The sequence below is a fragment of the Rhipicephalus microplus genome, unplaced genomic scaffold, assembly GCF_043290135.1.
Source record: "Rhipicephalus microplus isolate Deutch F79 unplaced genomic scaffold, USDA_Rmic scaffold_14, whole genome shotgun sequence".
Classification (NCBI taxonomy): domain Eukaryota; kingdom Metazoa; phylum Arthropoda; class Arachnida; order Ixodida; family Ixodidae; genus Rhipicephalus; species Rhipicephalus microplus.
Window position 1 is genome coordinate 22,474,858 of NW_027464587.1, and position 14,605 is coordinate 22,489,462.

Here is a 14,605-nt window from a genome sequence, read left to right on the forward strand (position 1 = left end):
TCTATAATGTGAAGGGAGCTGGACGATCCGTACCAAGAATTAAAAGACGGCACCGCAGTCCAGCACTGCCTGTCATATGAAGCATTGTGATTGTGTGCATGTTCATTAGCAGCTGTGTGTGAAAGTTGATTGGGGAAAAAAACGTGTGTGGTAAGGTAAAAAATGCTTTAGCAGCTGGAGCACTGACCTAACATTCATCTTTTGGAGAACCGTGCCATTGTCAAGAGTTCAGATAGCTCAATTATGGCTCCACATTGTCAATATAGCCATTGCAAATTCATGTTTCACCAAATCGAAAATGGTGGCCCAATCCACTTAAAGATTGCCAAATCTTACCATACACATGTTTTTTTTTCAACCAATTTTAATGAAACTTCCAGAGTTTCTGTATATTTGTATATTCTGTGGTTGTTTGGAGTACACCAGCTGTCAGTCTGCACTTGTGTCAAGGAATCTACAGGCAGTAAAGTTGAAGTTCAAAATGATATTGAAGTGAATAGTGAATTGTTCGAATGATTTGGGGCGAATACAAATGTTCAAGTATTGTAATGCGATGTCATAAAGAAAAACGAGCATTTTTGTGATGGTCCAACTGAGCTGCACAATATTTTTAAGAATTATAACAAGGCTATCATGAATGTCGTCTTTTGGTTTGAAGTGAAGTGGAAGCAGCATGAGGTTTGGTTTGCCGTTACAATGCACATTCTTGCAACTTTGGGCATGTTGCAAGAATGCTACTCGGACACAAGAGGAACATGATTAGACATGCACAAAGCGCCATTTGCTTAATCGTGTCTCTCCTCTTCGTACACTCGAAAGCTAGTAGCAGGACTTACCACCTTGGCTGATTGCAATAAAGTGTACGGAGCAAAAGTCTCCAGGCTGCTAATCCGTGAAATCATATGGCACCACGGTTTAAGAACTTTTCATCACTTCTGTATATATATTTTTTGAGATATACTTTGAAATTTAGGAAATTTTGTATTTAGTGTTTTAGCAAATTTGAATACGTTTTTGCTCACACCTGATTTTGTTGTCTTCCTTTGAAAGTGTTAGTGCCAAAGAGCTTGTTCCACTGAGATTCTGGTGTGAGTTATGACGTTGGTTTTGAGCGACAAAGCAACATTGGCCATGAGTTAAAGGTAGACATAAATAAACATAGGAGCGTTTGCACTTAAGGTTTCCTTGGCGTGCAGTTCAGGTCGAGAAGCCAAGGGGAGCTAGTGATTGGGAAGGGGATAGTGTGTGCGTGCAGACAACATTGTCGGGCTTAACTCCTAAAAGCAAAGCTTAAGGGGGACGTGGCAATGGGAATTATTAATTTGGTCAAAATCTTCAGTTTTTTGATTAATTTCTTTCTGTAATCCTGAGACGTGTGTTTTACATCATTGTGTGATTTTAGATCAAAATAAGTAGTTGAAGTTGAGAAACAAGCATTTTACTGGTAGGCTGTCGTCAAAAGCTATGTGAAGATTAAGCATAGCAAAATGCAAATTTGCAATTTTCCCTTGGCAAAGTGCTACCATACTGGTATCATCATAAAGAGGACAGATTGAAGCTCAAGTTAGCCACAAAGATGCATTTCTCCAATGAAAATAAAGCCAGCTTTCTTCCGAGTTCCGTTTTATCAGCTGCCTGCTCCAATTTCTTTGAGCTCCATTTTCTTGGCTTTCATTTTTTGGGCAGTTGCTGTCAGTCATCTCTGTAACATTTCACAACAAATTAAGCTACAGCAATTCAGTTTTCTCCACTTATATTCTGAGACATTGGTGAGTGCTGTAGAGCTGTCCATATTTGTGTGCATATCATACAGACTTTTGTAATTGGCTTTTTGTAAAATTTGTTGGTAAGAAAATACATCCAGGACATTTCAGAAAAAAATTTGTGTGCTTACTTAAATATTAAAAATAAACCAATAGCATTGGGGCACAAAAGGGACCCTTCTTAATATCCTTATGCAAAGATTTTGACAAACTTGTGTCTAATTAGCTAATTAATTTTGGGATGACAATGAGAGTCTATCAAGTGTTGTAGCTCAAAAGTTTCGCCCCGTCACGGTGGTCTAGTGCCTAAGGTACTCGGTTGCTGATCCGAAGGTCGCGGGATCAAATCCCGGCTGTGGCGGCTGCTTTCCGATGGAGGCAGAAATGTTGTAGGCCCGTGTACTCAGATTTGGGTGCACGTTAAAAGAACCCCAAGCGGTCTAAATTTCCGGAGTCCGCCACTACGGCGTCTCTCATAATCATATGGTGGTTTTGGGACGTTAAACCCCACATATCAATCAAATCAATTAATCAATCTCAAAGGTTATATTAGATACCTCAAAACCGATTTCAGTTATGACATCAGCACAACAAATGACTTCTGCATGCCGAATTTCATCCCATTTTCATCATAGATAACATAGATAATTTTCATTGCCAAGTCCTTTCTTAAGGCTTGCCAAATTTTTTTTCTTCCTGTGTCGTGCCACCAATTTTTCCAATCCTTAAAGAGTTATGCTCATTTTCCATTGTACTCTGCACAGTCCTTAATTGCTACTTGGAAGTTGTATGTGTTTATGTAGTCGGTGTGCAATGAATGTACACTTTTACCGTTAGGGACGGTCCTCATTTGCTCGTCACGATTTAGGAATGCCTGCTGTATACACTCCGGCTTGTCCTTATATTCACTGTTCTTATTTAGTTTTTGTGAGCACGATTTCCCATTGTTAATTGAACTAGGCATGCATATATACTGTGCTAGTATGCGTTCAGTGTTGAGTCCGTGACGAGTTTATTAAAGAGCGAACACAGGTAAAGCGATCAGTGATCCAAATCGAAGTTATCACGAGCACAAACAACGGTCCTCGTCTTTTGCTCTAACTGCTGTTTACACCCTATTTATTGTACAACTGGAACAGTCTAGAAGCTGGTTGGCAATTGTGAATCCTTTTCTTGCCATGCTATCAAGTATTCTTTTTTGATCAATATCAATATTGTCGCAAGGCCATCACGGTTTAGGAGAAAATTGTCAGGCTCTTAAATAAAAACTTTTTTTTTTTTAGCCAGACTTGCGCCCAGGAAACAAAAAAAAAAAAATGAAAGCACTAGCAACACACTGTGTATTCTGACAGGGACATATGCAGATGTTTGCTGTTGGTAATCTTAGCAGTGGTGTCAGCATCGACGATTTTAGCCTTATTGTACGTGGCTACGTTAGTTGCAGAACAAACTGTTGTTCACATTCTGCGTCTCTTGCAGGTGGATGTGGCGACAGCGGCTGCGGGTGACCCTCAAAGGCGAGCATGCGTTTGATGCACCAGTGGAGCTTCATGACCAGCAGTTGCAGTACCCCGAGTACCGCTTCCTCGACTGCTGGCAGGAGCAGCACCGAAAGCCCACCGCGGACGACGGGGCCACGCAGCACTCATTGGGCGACGCCGTGCACATGCTCCCCGTTCGGTCGCTCAACGAGGTGTTTGTTGGCGAGTCTCTCTCTTCGCGGTGAGTGGTTGTTTACCTGCTTTTGTTGTCTTTCTTAAAGCATTAAAGAGCTTGTCTCGCAGAAATTCTGGTGTTGATGGTGGCATCATCGGTTTTCAGCGAAAATGCAGTAGTGGCCGTAAGCGAAAATTGGAGATAAATGCAAATAAACATAGGAATCGGGGGGCGTTTGCACTTTGGGTTACCTTGCTGTATAATTTAGGCCTTTACCAAGAAGTCAAGGCGGGATAGCGATTCGGAAGGGGGGATAGTGTGTGCGTGCAGACCACATTGTTGGGTCAACTCTTAAAAGCAAAGCTGGAGACTCACTCAATTTTATTCATGTGTTCGTGTTGTGCCACAAATTTCACAAAATCGTTCTGCTGTGTTCCAATCTCTAAAGTGTTATGCTTATCATTTTCCATTTCATCGCATGCTACACAGTCCTTAGTTCCTTCTTGAATTTCTATGCTATCTTTCATCTTTCTGCCCAATGTTTTATGCATGCATTGATGCACACAATTCTTTTTTGTTATTATTATTTTTTCTTCCCAGAAAGTCATCCCTCACATCAAAATGATGGTTGCATTACAATTGAGTGGATATGGTATTGATCACTGATCTGCCATTGCAAATTCATGTTTCACCCAATCGAAAATGGTGGCCCAATCGACTTAAAGATTGCCAAATCTTACCATACACATGTTTTTTTTTCAACCAATTTTGGTGAAACTTCCAGAGTTTCTGTATATTTGTATATTCTGTGGTTGTTTGGAGTACACCAGCTGTCAGTCTGCACTTGTGTCAAGGAATCTACAGGCAGTAAAGTTGAAGTTCAAAGTGATATTGAAGTGAATAGTGAATTGTTCGAATGATTTGGGGGGAATACAAATGTTCAAGTATTGTAATGCGATGTCATAAAGAAAAACGAGCATTTTTGTGATGGTCCAACTGAGCTGCACAATATTTTTAAGAATTATAACAAGGCTATCATGAATGTCGTCTTTTGATTTGAAGTGAAGTGGAAGCAGCATGAGGTTTGGTTTGCCGTTAGAATGCACATTCTTGCAACTTTGGGCATGTTGCAAGAATGCTACTCGGACACAAGAGGAACATGATTAGACATGCACAAAGCGCCATTTGCTTAATCGTGTGTCTCCTCTTCGTACACTCGAAAGCTAGTAGCAGGACTTACCACCTTGGCTGATTGCAATAAAGTGTACGGATCAAAAGTCTGTTCTTGCAGATAGATCTCCCAAAAAAGTACTTGTGTCTGACATGCAACGACAGTAGATCCTCAATAATTCAAACTTGTGGGGACTTCGAAATAGTGTTTTGAACCGATCATTCAGGTTAAGTTCTCATAAATGCTACTCAGGGAAGCATATCTGATTTTGCTGTGATGTTTGTTTCTCAGTCTCATAGCAACGCTGTAAAAAGCTCTGCACCACTGCCAGCGAAGTTTTACTGCACCAGAAATTACTGTATTTACTTGCGGAATGAATGTGCTCGCAAAATAAACGCACCCCCAACTTCTGTCGTATACATCTGTTTTTTGTTTTTTTCTCCCGCGTAATAAATGCGCCCCCTATATTCATTCATCCGCTGCACCCCGCTTACAAACACCTGGGGCCTCCTTGCCTGTTGGATCTCTTCCGTTTTTAGGGGCGAAGCTCCTCTTTGTCTAACATTGTCTTGTGTCAGGCGTAACCGACAGTATCAGACAGACAGACTGAAAAACAGATAGACAAACAGGCGGATGGATGCACGGACAGACGGATGGACGAACACATGTCCGGACGACAGACGGACGCATGCTTTGCCATACTCATCATCATTCACTCCGTGGATATGCTGCGTTTTTTATTATTATTTTGCCGGCCCACTTCGGCCATCTCGGCTCGCACCCTATCGTTCGCTGCTGCGCGTCGTATTGTTCTTCCTAGCTGCCTGGGGCACATCCCCTGGCTTTTTATTATTCGTGCGCCACAGCGGGGTCCATGAAGAGTGCAAGTGTGGAGACGTGGCAGCTGACAAGCACACAGCAAACGAAGGTCACAAACTGCTCGCGCCAACCGACGGTCACTTCCTGCAAATATGAAACTTTAAGAGCTGTCCGCATGCACGCGATTTTCGAGCGATGGCAACAGGGTTTGCTGTCGCGAAGGGCCATTGGTCGCCATCGCGTTGCAGGTTTCTGGAAAACCGGAAAAAAAAAATCGCTTGTCCCCCAGAAAAGATCATGACAATTTCCGCAATATCGTAACACCAACTGCCCTCGCTTCGATTGTAACTTGCTCTTCATCATAAAAGGTTGCTTACCAGCGCAAATGACAGGGCAGGAAGGGACAGGAGAAGAGACAAGACAGAGCGCTGAACTGCCAACAATTTATTTCTTGTGAAGGTATTCGCTTTTATACAGTTACCAGTCGCACTAGTCATACGCGAAACACAATGACAATGCATTAGTACATCACATTGACGGGCAAAGGAACAACTTTTCCTTATCGGTGAGCGCGACAGAAGGGGTGCTAACACAAGCATCTTTCAATGAGCAAATCTTTTCTGCCTCTATGATCTCGCGTGTGGTACGATCCCTGCATCTAGCAACAATAGAACACTCTGAAAATATTGGCTGGCAGCCACACGTGCCGCAGTGAACGGACAGCCATCCTTGTTTATAGTGATCAACATTGTACATATGTTCCCTCAGCCTCTCATTTATACAACGACCTGTTTGACCGACGTAATACCTTCCACACGATAACAGCAGCTCATACACCACATTACAGATGCAATCTCTGAATTTATTTGCATGTTTTGTAGCGCAACCGAGGGTGGGTCTGGACGGAGGAACGGACAGCTTGCACAGGCGACTCAATTTTTTTTAGGGGCCAAAGACCACCTTCACATTAACTCGCTGTGCCACTTTCTTAAGATTGTGCGCTATCTTGTGCACAATCTTATCCTATTGTGCACAATATATGGAACCCCGGCGAAAGCCTGTCTAGCTGTGACAGGTGGGACTGCATTATCTGTCCCTTTGGCCTTAAGTTCACGCAGCAGGCCTTCGGCAACGGAAACTTGCACGTGGTCGGGGTAACAAGCCGACGTCAGCCTTGAAGATTGCTCAACAAAGCTTTCTGTAATCTTGTGCAGGATTTTCGCAAGGCATTCACGAAGCAAGGTTTTGCAATACCTCGCTTAACTTAGAATGTGCGGAATGAAATGGCAAAACAGGCTTATTTCCACGTAGTTGATACATCCAGCAAGTGCGCCCACTATTCAAGAAAAGCTTAAAGTCAAGGAACCTGATTTCTCAATCTTCAGAAAGTTCATGAGTAAGCTCAAAATGTTTAAAACCATTTCGCATCAGGTCTAAAACTGTAAGAGCGTCATTCTTATACGATGCAACATCAGTGTCCATAAAAATTAAAAAATCATCTACGTATCTGAAAACGTGCGTCACATTAGTGTTAGTGAAAACTTCCGAAATGGATCTGTCTAATTTGCCTAAAAACAGGTCACTGATGATGGGAGCGATGCAAGAACCAATACAGATACCGGATTTTTGAAGGTGAGGTTTTCCATCCCTTAGGATGTACGTCGACTGAAGGTAAAACCTTAAAAGGTCTAAAAACCCACTGACGCTGACGCCAGACTGGGTCTGGAATTTTGAGGCGCCATTAGCCACAATCAGCCTAAAAGGCATGTCGACCTTATGCATTTTCGAGCTGAAGAAGGCTTCAAGGAAATCTTTTTTTGGCATCTGACATATTCTTAAGAACACTTACAAGGTTTAACTTGCGAAGCAGGCTCTTAGCTTTACTTTTGAGCTTTTTCGTCGACACTTCAGCATGACGGTTAAAAAGGGCCGAAACCGTGCGACAAGCTTTTTCCCGGTACTTTTTATGGGACATTACAGCAAAGCCACCCTCCTTATCAGCAGGTAACACACATAATGGATGCTCCTTCATAAAATGTACGACACGTTTTACTCGAAGAGTCGAAAGGCTGGCCTTACACTGACTTAGGACATCTATGCCGTCCGCTATGCAGCGGTCTTGCTCCTCTGGTGGAGCACGCCGAGAGACTTGTCGTACGGTAGCCAAAAGGTCGTGCGGGGAACGCTTAGGCTCCACCGCAAACTTCAGTCCCAACGAAAGCACTTTAGAGACATGCTGGGGCAAGTCCAAGTCTTCCTGATTGTCGATCGGCCATTTCGGCGGTTGATGTCGTGTGGGCGCTAGGCTGTGGAGCCGGTGTTAGAGTTGCAGTGGCTTGAAAAACTTGTTGATCCTTGTTTGAACGGCGTTCCGCTTGCATGTGATCACATTTGCCTCGATCTGAGCAAGGGTCATATCATCACTGTACACCGATGACAGCGTCATAAATGCTCGCATCAATTCGGCAGTTGTAGGTGGCACAGGCATTGGTTCCTCTTTTTCGACATCAAAGTCATCTGAATCCGCCATAACCTGACTATTTCGTCGTCGGTTAGCTCTGCGCAGAAGTCGAGCTCGTTGTCAGCGTCGACGAACCGCTCAAAAGTTATTTTCGTGGGCATGGAAGCACCAGCAGAGTGGAGGTCGTTGATAATATTGTCCATGAGAGGGCACAAGTCAGTCATGCTGTCACTTTCTTCAGGCAAGTCTGCTGCCTCTGTGTCGAGTACGAAGCCTGCGTGGCGAAAGCAGTTGCGAAGCGTGTCTTGCGGTGCTGCCTTCCATGTGTCCATGCAGGAAGGCAGCAAGTGCGCCACATGCAGGAAGAAGCAGTCAGCTGAAGATGCTTATAATACTAAAGCGATTAAGTCTTACTAGTGTGTTAGTCTCATCTCTGCCATCACGCCTTCGAGCATTTTCGGTGCTTATTCGTTAGACATCACGTCGCTCCACGATGGTACCAGCCCCTTCGAATTTTTTTTATCTCCTTCACCCCATAGCACTTCTGTATTGCGGCAAAGCCGACTTTCAGACATTACTGTGACGCTGAACAATTTTTGAAAGCGTTCGTTATGGGCCTACGAGGTGATAGACGTAGCAATGGTAGGGACTTTAAGTAACTTTGTTTCATACCTGGAATGTCGTCTGAAAGCCCAAAAAAATCGGACGCCGAAAAGTTTCAGCGTAGGAAATTTCAGATGTTCGTATCTATAGACGTAGATAGGGCGAAGAATGCACAATAATCTTGATTTCTATGGTTCCACTGACGCCTTCAACAATTGGGCACTTCTGCGTGCCATACATCACGTCACATCACTTTATTTTCTTAAAGACCCCTCAAGGGGGTATTACATAAGGAATGAATATACAGTGTAGCCAGCTGACTTCACTCAGTAAGAAAGTTTGTTACATTGTCTAAGAAGTTTGATGGATTAGTAATGGCTGCAATGGTGTGGGAAAGGCCATTTCATTCTGTTGCTGCTCGGGGGAAAAATTAAGAGCAAAATGTGAGTGTGCGAGCACGTGGGCGTGACACTTGCAGTTCATGTCCGCGGCGATGAGGTATGCACGTAAGGTGAGCGATGTAAGGTGGATTGCAGAGATCACTGTAATAAAATTTGTGGAATGAAGATGGCATGGCAATATGACGACGAAGACAGAGATTAGACAAACCGGATTGCACTTTCAATGACGATACGCTAGCTCGGTAATAATAAGTAGAATGAATGTATTTAGCAGCACGGTTTTGGACTGATTCCAGGGCAGATGCGAGGTAGGACTGGTGTGGGCTCCAGATAGCGCATGCGTATTACCGTTTCGGTCTGACGAGTGATTTGAAGGCTAGTAGTCTTACGTGCGTGGGGGCATGATGAAGGTTGCGTTTCAGGAATCCTAGTGTTTTATTGGCAGATGCTATGATATTTGTAATATGAGTGCACCAAGGTAGGTCATTGCATAAGGTCACCCCCAAATATTTAAACGGATTAACGATGTCGATGCGAACACCGAAAATTGAATACGGAAAAGAAAAGGGAGCAGAACGTCGAGAGAAAGTTACAGATTTACATTTACTAGGATTTAGAGTCATTCGCCATTCCTGGCACCAGTCTATGACGTGGTTAAGATCAGTCTGTAAAGCATGTTGGTCGAGAGGGTTATTTATAGTTGAATAGATGACGCAGTCATCTGCAAACATTCCGATGTTAGCTGAAACTGTTGAAGGCAAATCATTAATATAAATTAAGAACAGAAGGGGCCCAAGAACGGATCCTTGTGGCACACCTGAGGTTACTGGGAGCGGGCAAGATGTCTTGCTATGAATAAGAACAGTTTGAGAGCGCCTTGTTAGAAAAGCCTTTATTCATTCGAGAATATTGGGATCTATGTTTAACTGGCCAAGTTTTAGTGTTAATCTTTTATGGGTTATTTTGTCAAATGCTTTGGCATAATCTAAAAAGATGGCATCAGTCTGAACGTTGAGGTCAATTTTAGTGTGTAAATTGTGAAGGAAGATGGCTAGTTTGGTTTCGCATGATAGACCTCTGCGGAAACCATGCTGTGAAGGGTTAAAGAGCCGGAACGAGTCTAGATGATTCATGATGTGAGAGTATATGACGTGTTCTATGATCTTGCAAGGTACACTGGTTAATGAAATGACTTGGTAGTTAAGTGGAGAGTTTTTGTTACCGGCTTTGTAGATCGGAAAGACCTTTCGCACTGTCCAATCCTCGGGTAAGGTGGCGGTGGCAAGAGATTGTGAAAATAACAAGCATAGATAGGCAGCAGAGATACAATAAGTATTTCTAAGAAACTTTGACGTGATTTCATCAATGCCCGCAGACAAGGAGAGTTTGATGTTTTCAATCCGAGAAGCTATACGCCTATAGAAAAGCTTACCTGATGAAATTTCTGCAGTGGCTCAACGCACATATCATCAGCACACCATCTTATTCTAAACTTATCAAATGTAATGATTAATTCAGTTGCTTGCGCAAATACATGTGCTATAAGCTTCATGTGGTAGTTCCCTCCCACTGCCTCCCCCAGCCATTTTTTTCTTTTTTTTCATTATTTCATCGTATTCATTGTATTACTTGTATTTATCTATGTGTTTTATGATGCAGTATGTTATACTACTATGTAACATCCGTTTCACTTCTTGATGTTAGCTTTTATGCCTGGTTCTTGTATCATTTACCTTTTATCGCATTTTTTTATTATACTACATCTTTGTTTCACTTGCATATATTGTTTGCTTATTTTATGCAAATTGGTTTATATTCTTGGTGTATACAAAATCTGTCGCACCCCACTTATTCAATGCCCATGTGCCCATGTAAGTTACTTTCAAATTAAGAAAAATGAAAAAGCCACCAAACGACATCAAATTTATTCATTAGAGAGCTTCACAGGGAGGCACCGTGTGTTTCCTATTTAAAGGCAACTAAGCAGAGCTTGCTTGGGGTTACAAATCCAGGCAATATGTTGTATTGCACAGGAGTAAAGTAACAAAAAAAAAATTAAATAAACCCGACGCCATCGTACCAATCGTGCTCTTATTGTGTAACAAAAGCATATATGTGCACTATTAAGTTTTCGGCACCAGCTGCACATGCTACAGCACATATTTATTAGATATCGAAAAGGAACTTCACCTACTCATTGATAAGTGCTAAGTGGTTGATCTTGCTGAACAGCTTTTGCATAAGCCTAAAGCTTCTTTGGCTTTATTCAAGGTCAATGAAAGATTTCTCTCATACCATATTTTTTCTATGTTGTGGGAAATTTTGTGTAAGTAGGATGTGGTTCCATACTTTTTCCGGGCATTCATAGCGGTTTCGGTACTTCATTGGCGACTTGAAGGTTTTTGAGCAGAAAATTTGTGACCAACATCAGGAGAGGATCAAGGTAGCCTTTCTTGTGCAGGGCTAGCCTTTTAGCAGTCAAGGCATGACCCGAATAAATGGTGACATGATTTACTCAGAGAATTGTCAAGGCAGTATCTCACAACACTAGTTAATTTGCAGTCTGACGACGAAAATGCCCAGCAAAGGTTTGTTTCTCCTTAAACTACAACCAGCATGTGTATGGGTGGGTGTCAAATAGTGGTATTGCCCAATTTTTCTGGTGCATACCAATTCATAATGTACCGTGATGATTATATCCCGCCAACCAGCCGAGACTTTAAGGTGCTTTGCCTCTAATAGTTTTTCTTTTGCTTGCAGAGTGTCCTACTACGAACTCTCGGTGGATGGCTCGCCACGGACGAAGCTCAAGAGCTCGGGTTTGACTATCTGCTCGGGTACGGGGTCCACCTCGTGGTCCTTCAACATCAACAAGGTCACGCCTCAGTGCATACAGAGGATTCTCGACATTGGTGCGTCACCATAACGCCTACTAGCTGTAGCTGTAACATAGTAACTAATCTTTTCCTTTCCATTTTTGACCCATTGGCTTCCACAGCCAGCAATCCACGGGCTCTTTGACTGGCGAATCACTGACCGCTTAGAAAATGGTTTTTTAACAATGATTTATATATGGCAGCACATTATTCGCTTAATATTGTCACAGGGTCGTGACGTTGACAAAGAAGCAGACAGTACGATGAAGGAAAGAAGCAGACAGTACGATGAAGGTTAAACTGTTTATTTGGGCGAACTTCTGCCCGGTAAACGGAAAGTCGGATCGCAATAGCAGACCTGCTCTGATAGCGGCGAACAGATCATCAGAATAATCTCTCCAGAATAACTTGTGTAGTTCGCGGAGTGGGCGTGATGTTATAAAAATGACCTACTACAGTCCTGAAGCTTCTCGAAGACTGTAGGCACGGTTTGCGCTGAGAATTACATAGTGTGTTGGGGCGATAACAAAACTTGAGAAAAGGAACGTGGCAATATGTTCTATGCTAGATGGGCATAGTGTTTCATTTTTGGAGCTGTTAGTATGTGTGCTTTTTCGTGGTGAAGGGTGCACAATCCTGTATTATACAGGGGCATCGGTGTGCCCATAAGCTATCAAGTGGGCTCATTTTCCTTGCCATATCCTGCCTAAAGAAACCCTCAAGGCTGCTCTCAGTTTTCAAGACACATGACAAGAAGTTCGAGAGGAGATAAAAGTGCGAAAAAGCTCTTCACATATTTGTATGCCTCAATGTTCTTATCACAACAAAATCAAACAGAAACATCTGATGCAGTGAAGTACCGTATTCACGTGCATAATTTGGGCACCCCTAATATTTTGCCAGCTGGGAAAAAAGATATTTACTCGCATATTTCATGCTCCCCGACCCGCCCGAGCCTGCTCGCCGGCGCGCGCACCATTGGACATTTAGATGCTTCGGCTGGGTGCGCACCTCGCTGAGCAGACGAGCACAGTCAAACAGGCTGTGAGCGCAAATTCTCTTCTTCCGATGACTTCCCACAAACTAGGGTCCTTAGAATACCGCACCCGAATGCACACCTGTTGACGGCGTGCTGGAACTGCTCGAGCGTTTGCCTCTCCCTATTTCTACCACCGCAATAATGCACGCCCCCATCACTGCAACGAGGACTTTCTGCATCAGAAGCGTGTGAGAACCTGTCGCGCCGACTATTTCACTCGATCTCTGCGTCAGCGCCGCAACGCATGCTTGGTCGATTTTAGATGTTTCGCCATTTGGCCGACGCGTTTTGACGATTCCCTTGGCATGTGCTAGAGTAAATATATACACGGCGAAACTGAAGCTTGCTGTCTTAAATTTCTCCGAAGAAAACGGGAAGCGTGCCGCTGCAAAGCACTTCAAGGGGACGTACTTCGATCAACGTGGCGGCCGGTGTGATCGCTACACGAGAAAGCAGAAGAGTGCGCGCTTGCCAATGCAAGTTTCCTGCCACTGAAGGAAGCCTTTTCAATTATGTGTGGATGCTTAGTTCTTGTGGTATCGCTGTGTCGTGGGACCTAGTTTCTCTCAGCATTGTCGAAAGAGCTTCAAGAAAAAGAGCCGTTCGAACGCGCTCAACGGAAATGAGGACTATGCGCTTTGGGAGGGTGGTGGCAGCGGCCACGACAATGATTCCTCATCGGACTTTGCGATCAGTGATTCCCGCTATACTGCGCATCCCCAGATCCGAGGGGTTAAAATAGGTGCTAACTCTTTAAAAATTAACAAGTACAGTTCGTTTGGGCTCTAATTTATTTTATTTTTTTAAATGTATATACTGCGCACGTTAGGACTGTGGCATAATGTTTTGTATGCGCTCGCGAAATCCTCGTGTAAGTTGTGCACCCCCTTTTCAGGGCCCCAAAATCGCAAAAAAAGTGCGCGAATTATGCGAGTAATTACAGTATTATTAACAGAATACAAGAAAATTATTCTACAGTTAGACCTGGATATAATGAAATTGATAAGTTTCCAGAGAAATTTGTTATGAGGAGGATTCCGTTTTATGCAGGTTCAATGCGAAAATAAATGCACAAATTTGTTGATGATTGCCAACATGCAGCAACAAGAACGAGACACGGAACAGAAGAAAGAGGAGGTTCAGGCACGAGCGGTCAAATAAACATAGAGTTCTTGAACTAGGGCTCAGGTCTTGATTATGTGACACCTGAACAGAGAGCTCGCCAGGCTGCTGAAATGCTTAATTTCTCACGCATTCAAATTGAGGTCAGGGAGGAAGGCAGGCCAGTATGACAAGTGTCAAGCTTCTCATGTTTACCACCTCAAGAAAATGTCGCCCAATACACGCAAAAACCAGCGGGACATCTGGCAACGGTGTCTGCACTTGCTGCCGAATCTGCTGCAATTACAGAAGAAGCTTGCCTCTTATGCAATAATTCTCGTTATGCCATCACAAGATGTAACAGCCAGCTCTCAGCGGACGAGAAACAGGCTCGCTTACGTTATGCTCGATGCTGCTTCCACTGTGGCAGGAACAGCCATGAGTCAAGGTTTAGTCGACATGCTCGCTCCATTCTGTGCAGCAAGTGCCATCGTCGACATTGTTCCAGCCTGCTGGACCGACTCGTACCAACGCGACAACCGGGAATCTGGACGAGCCCCCTATGACCAGGGGAGACACAACCACGTCTACATTGCGTCTGCCTCAAGCACTTTGAGCGGAGTGAACGCAGTTCTTCTGCAAACAAGTCGAGCATGAGTTGAGGGCGGGTCACGATGGCGTCTCGTGCACATTCTTCTTGACAATGGCAGCCAGC

At 43.6% G+C, this 14,605-nt stretch overlaps 1 protein-coding gene across 3 annotated transcripts in view; it reads left to right on the forward strand.

Annotated features, from left to right (window-relative positions):
- The window catches only part of Nadk2 (NAD kinase 2, mitochondrial), a 144,177-nt gene that overhangs the window by 79,068 nt on the left and 50,504 nt on the right, over positions 1-14,605 (forward strand). For all 3 annotated transcript variants that reach the window (XM_075882917.1, XM_075882918.1, XM_075882919.1), the window contains 2 exons: positions 3,243-3,485; positions 11,635-11,786. In XM_075882917.1, the coding sequence (XP_075739032.1) occupies positions 3,243-3,485; positions 11,635-11,786 (395 nt within the window). The remainder of the gene's footprint in view (positions 1-3,242; positions 3,486-11,634; positions 11,787-14,605) is intronic.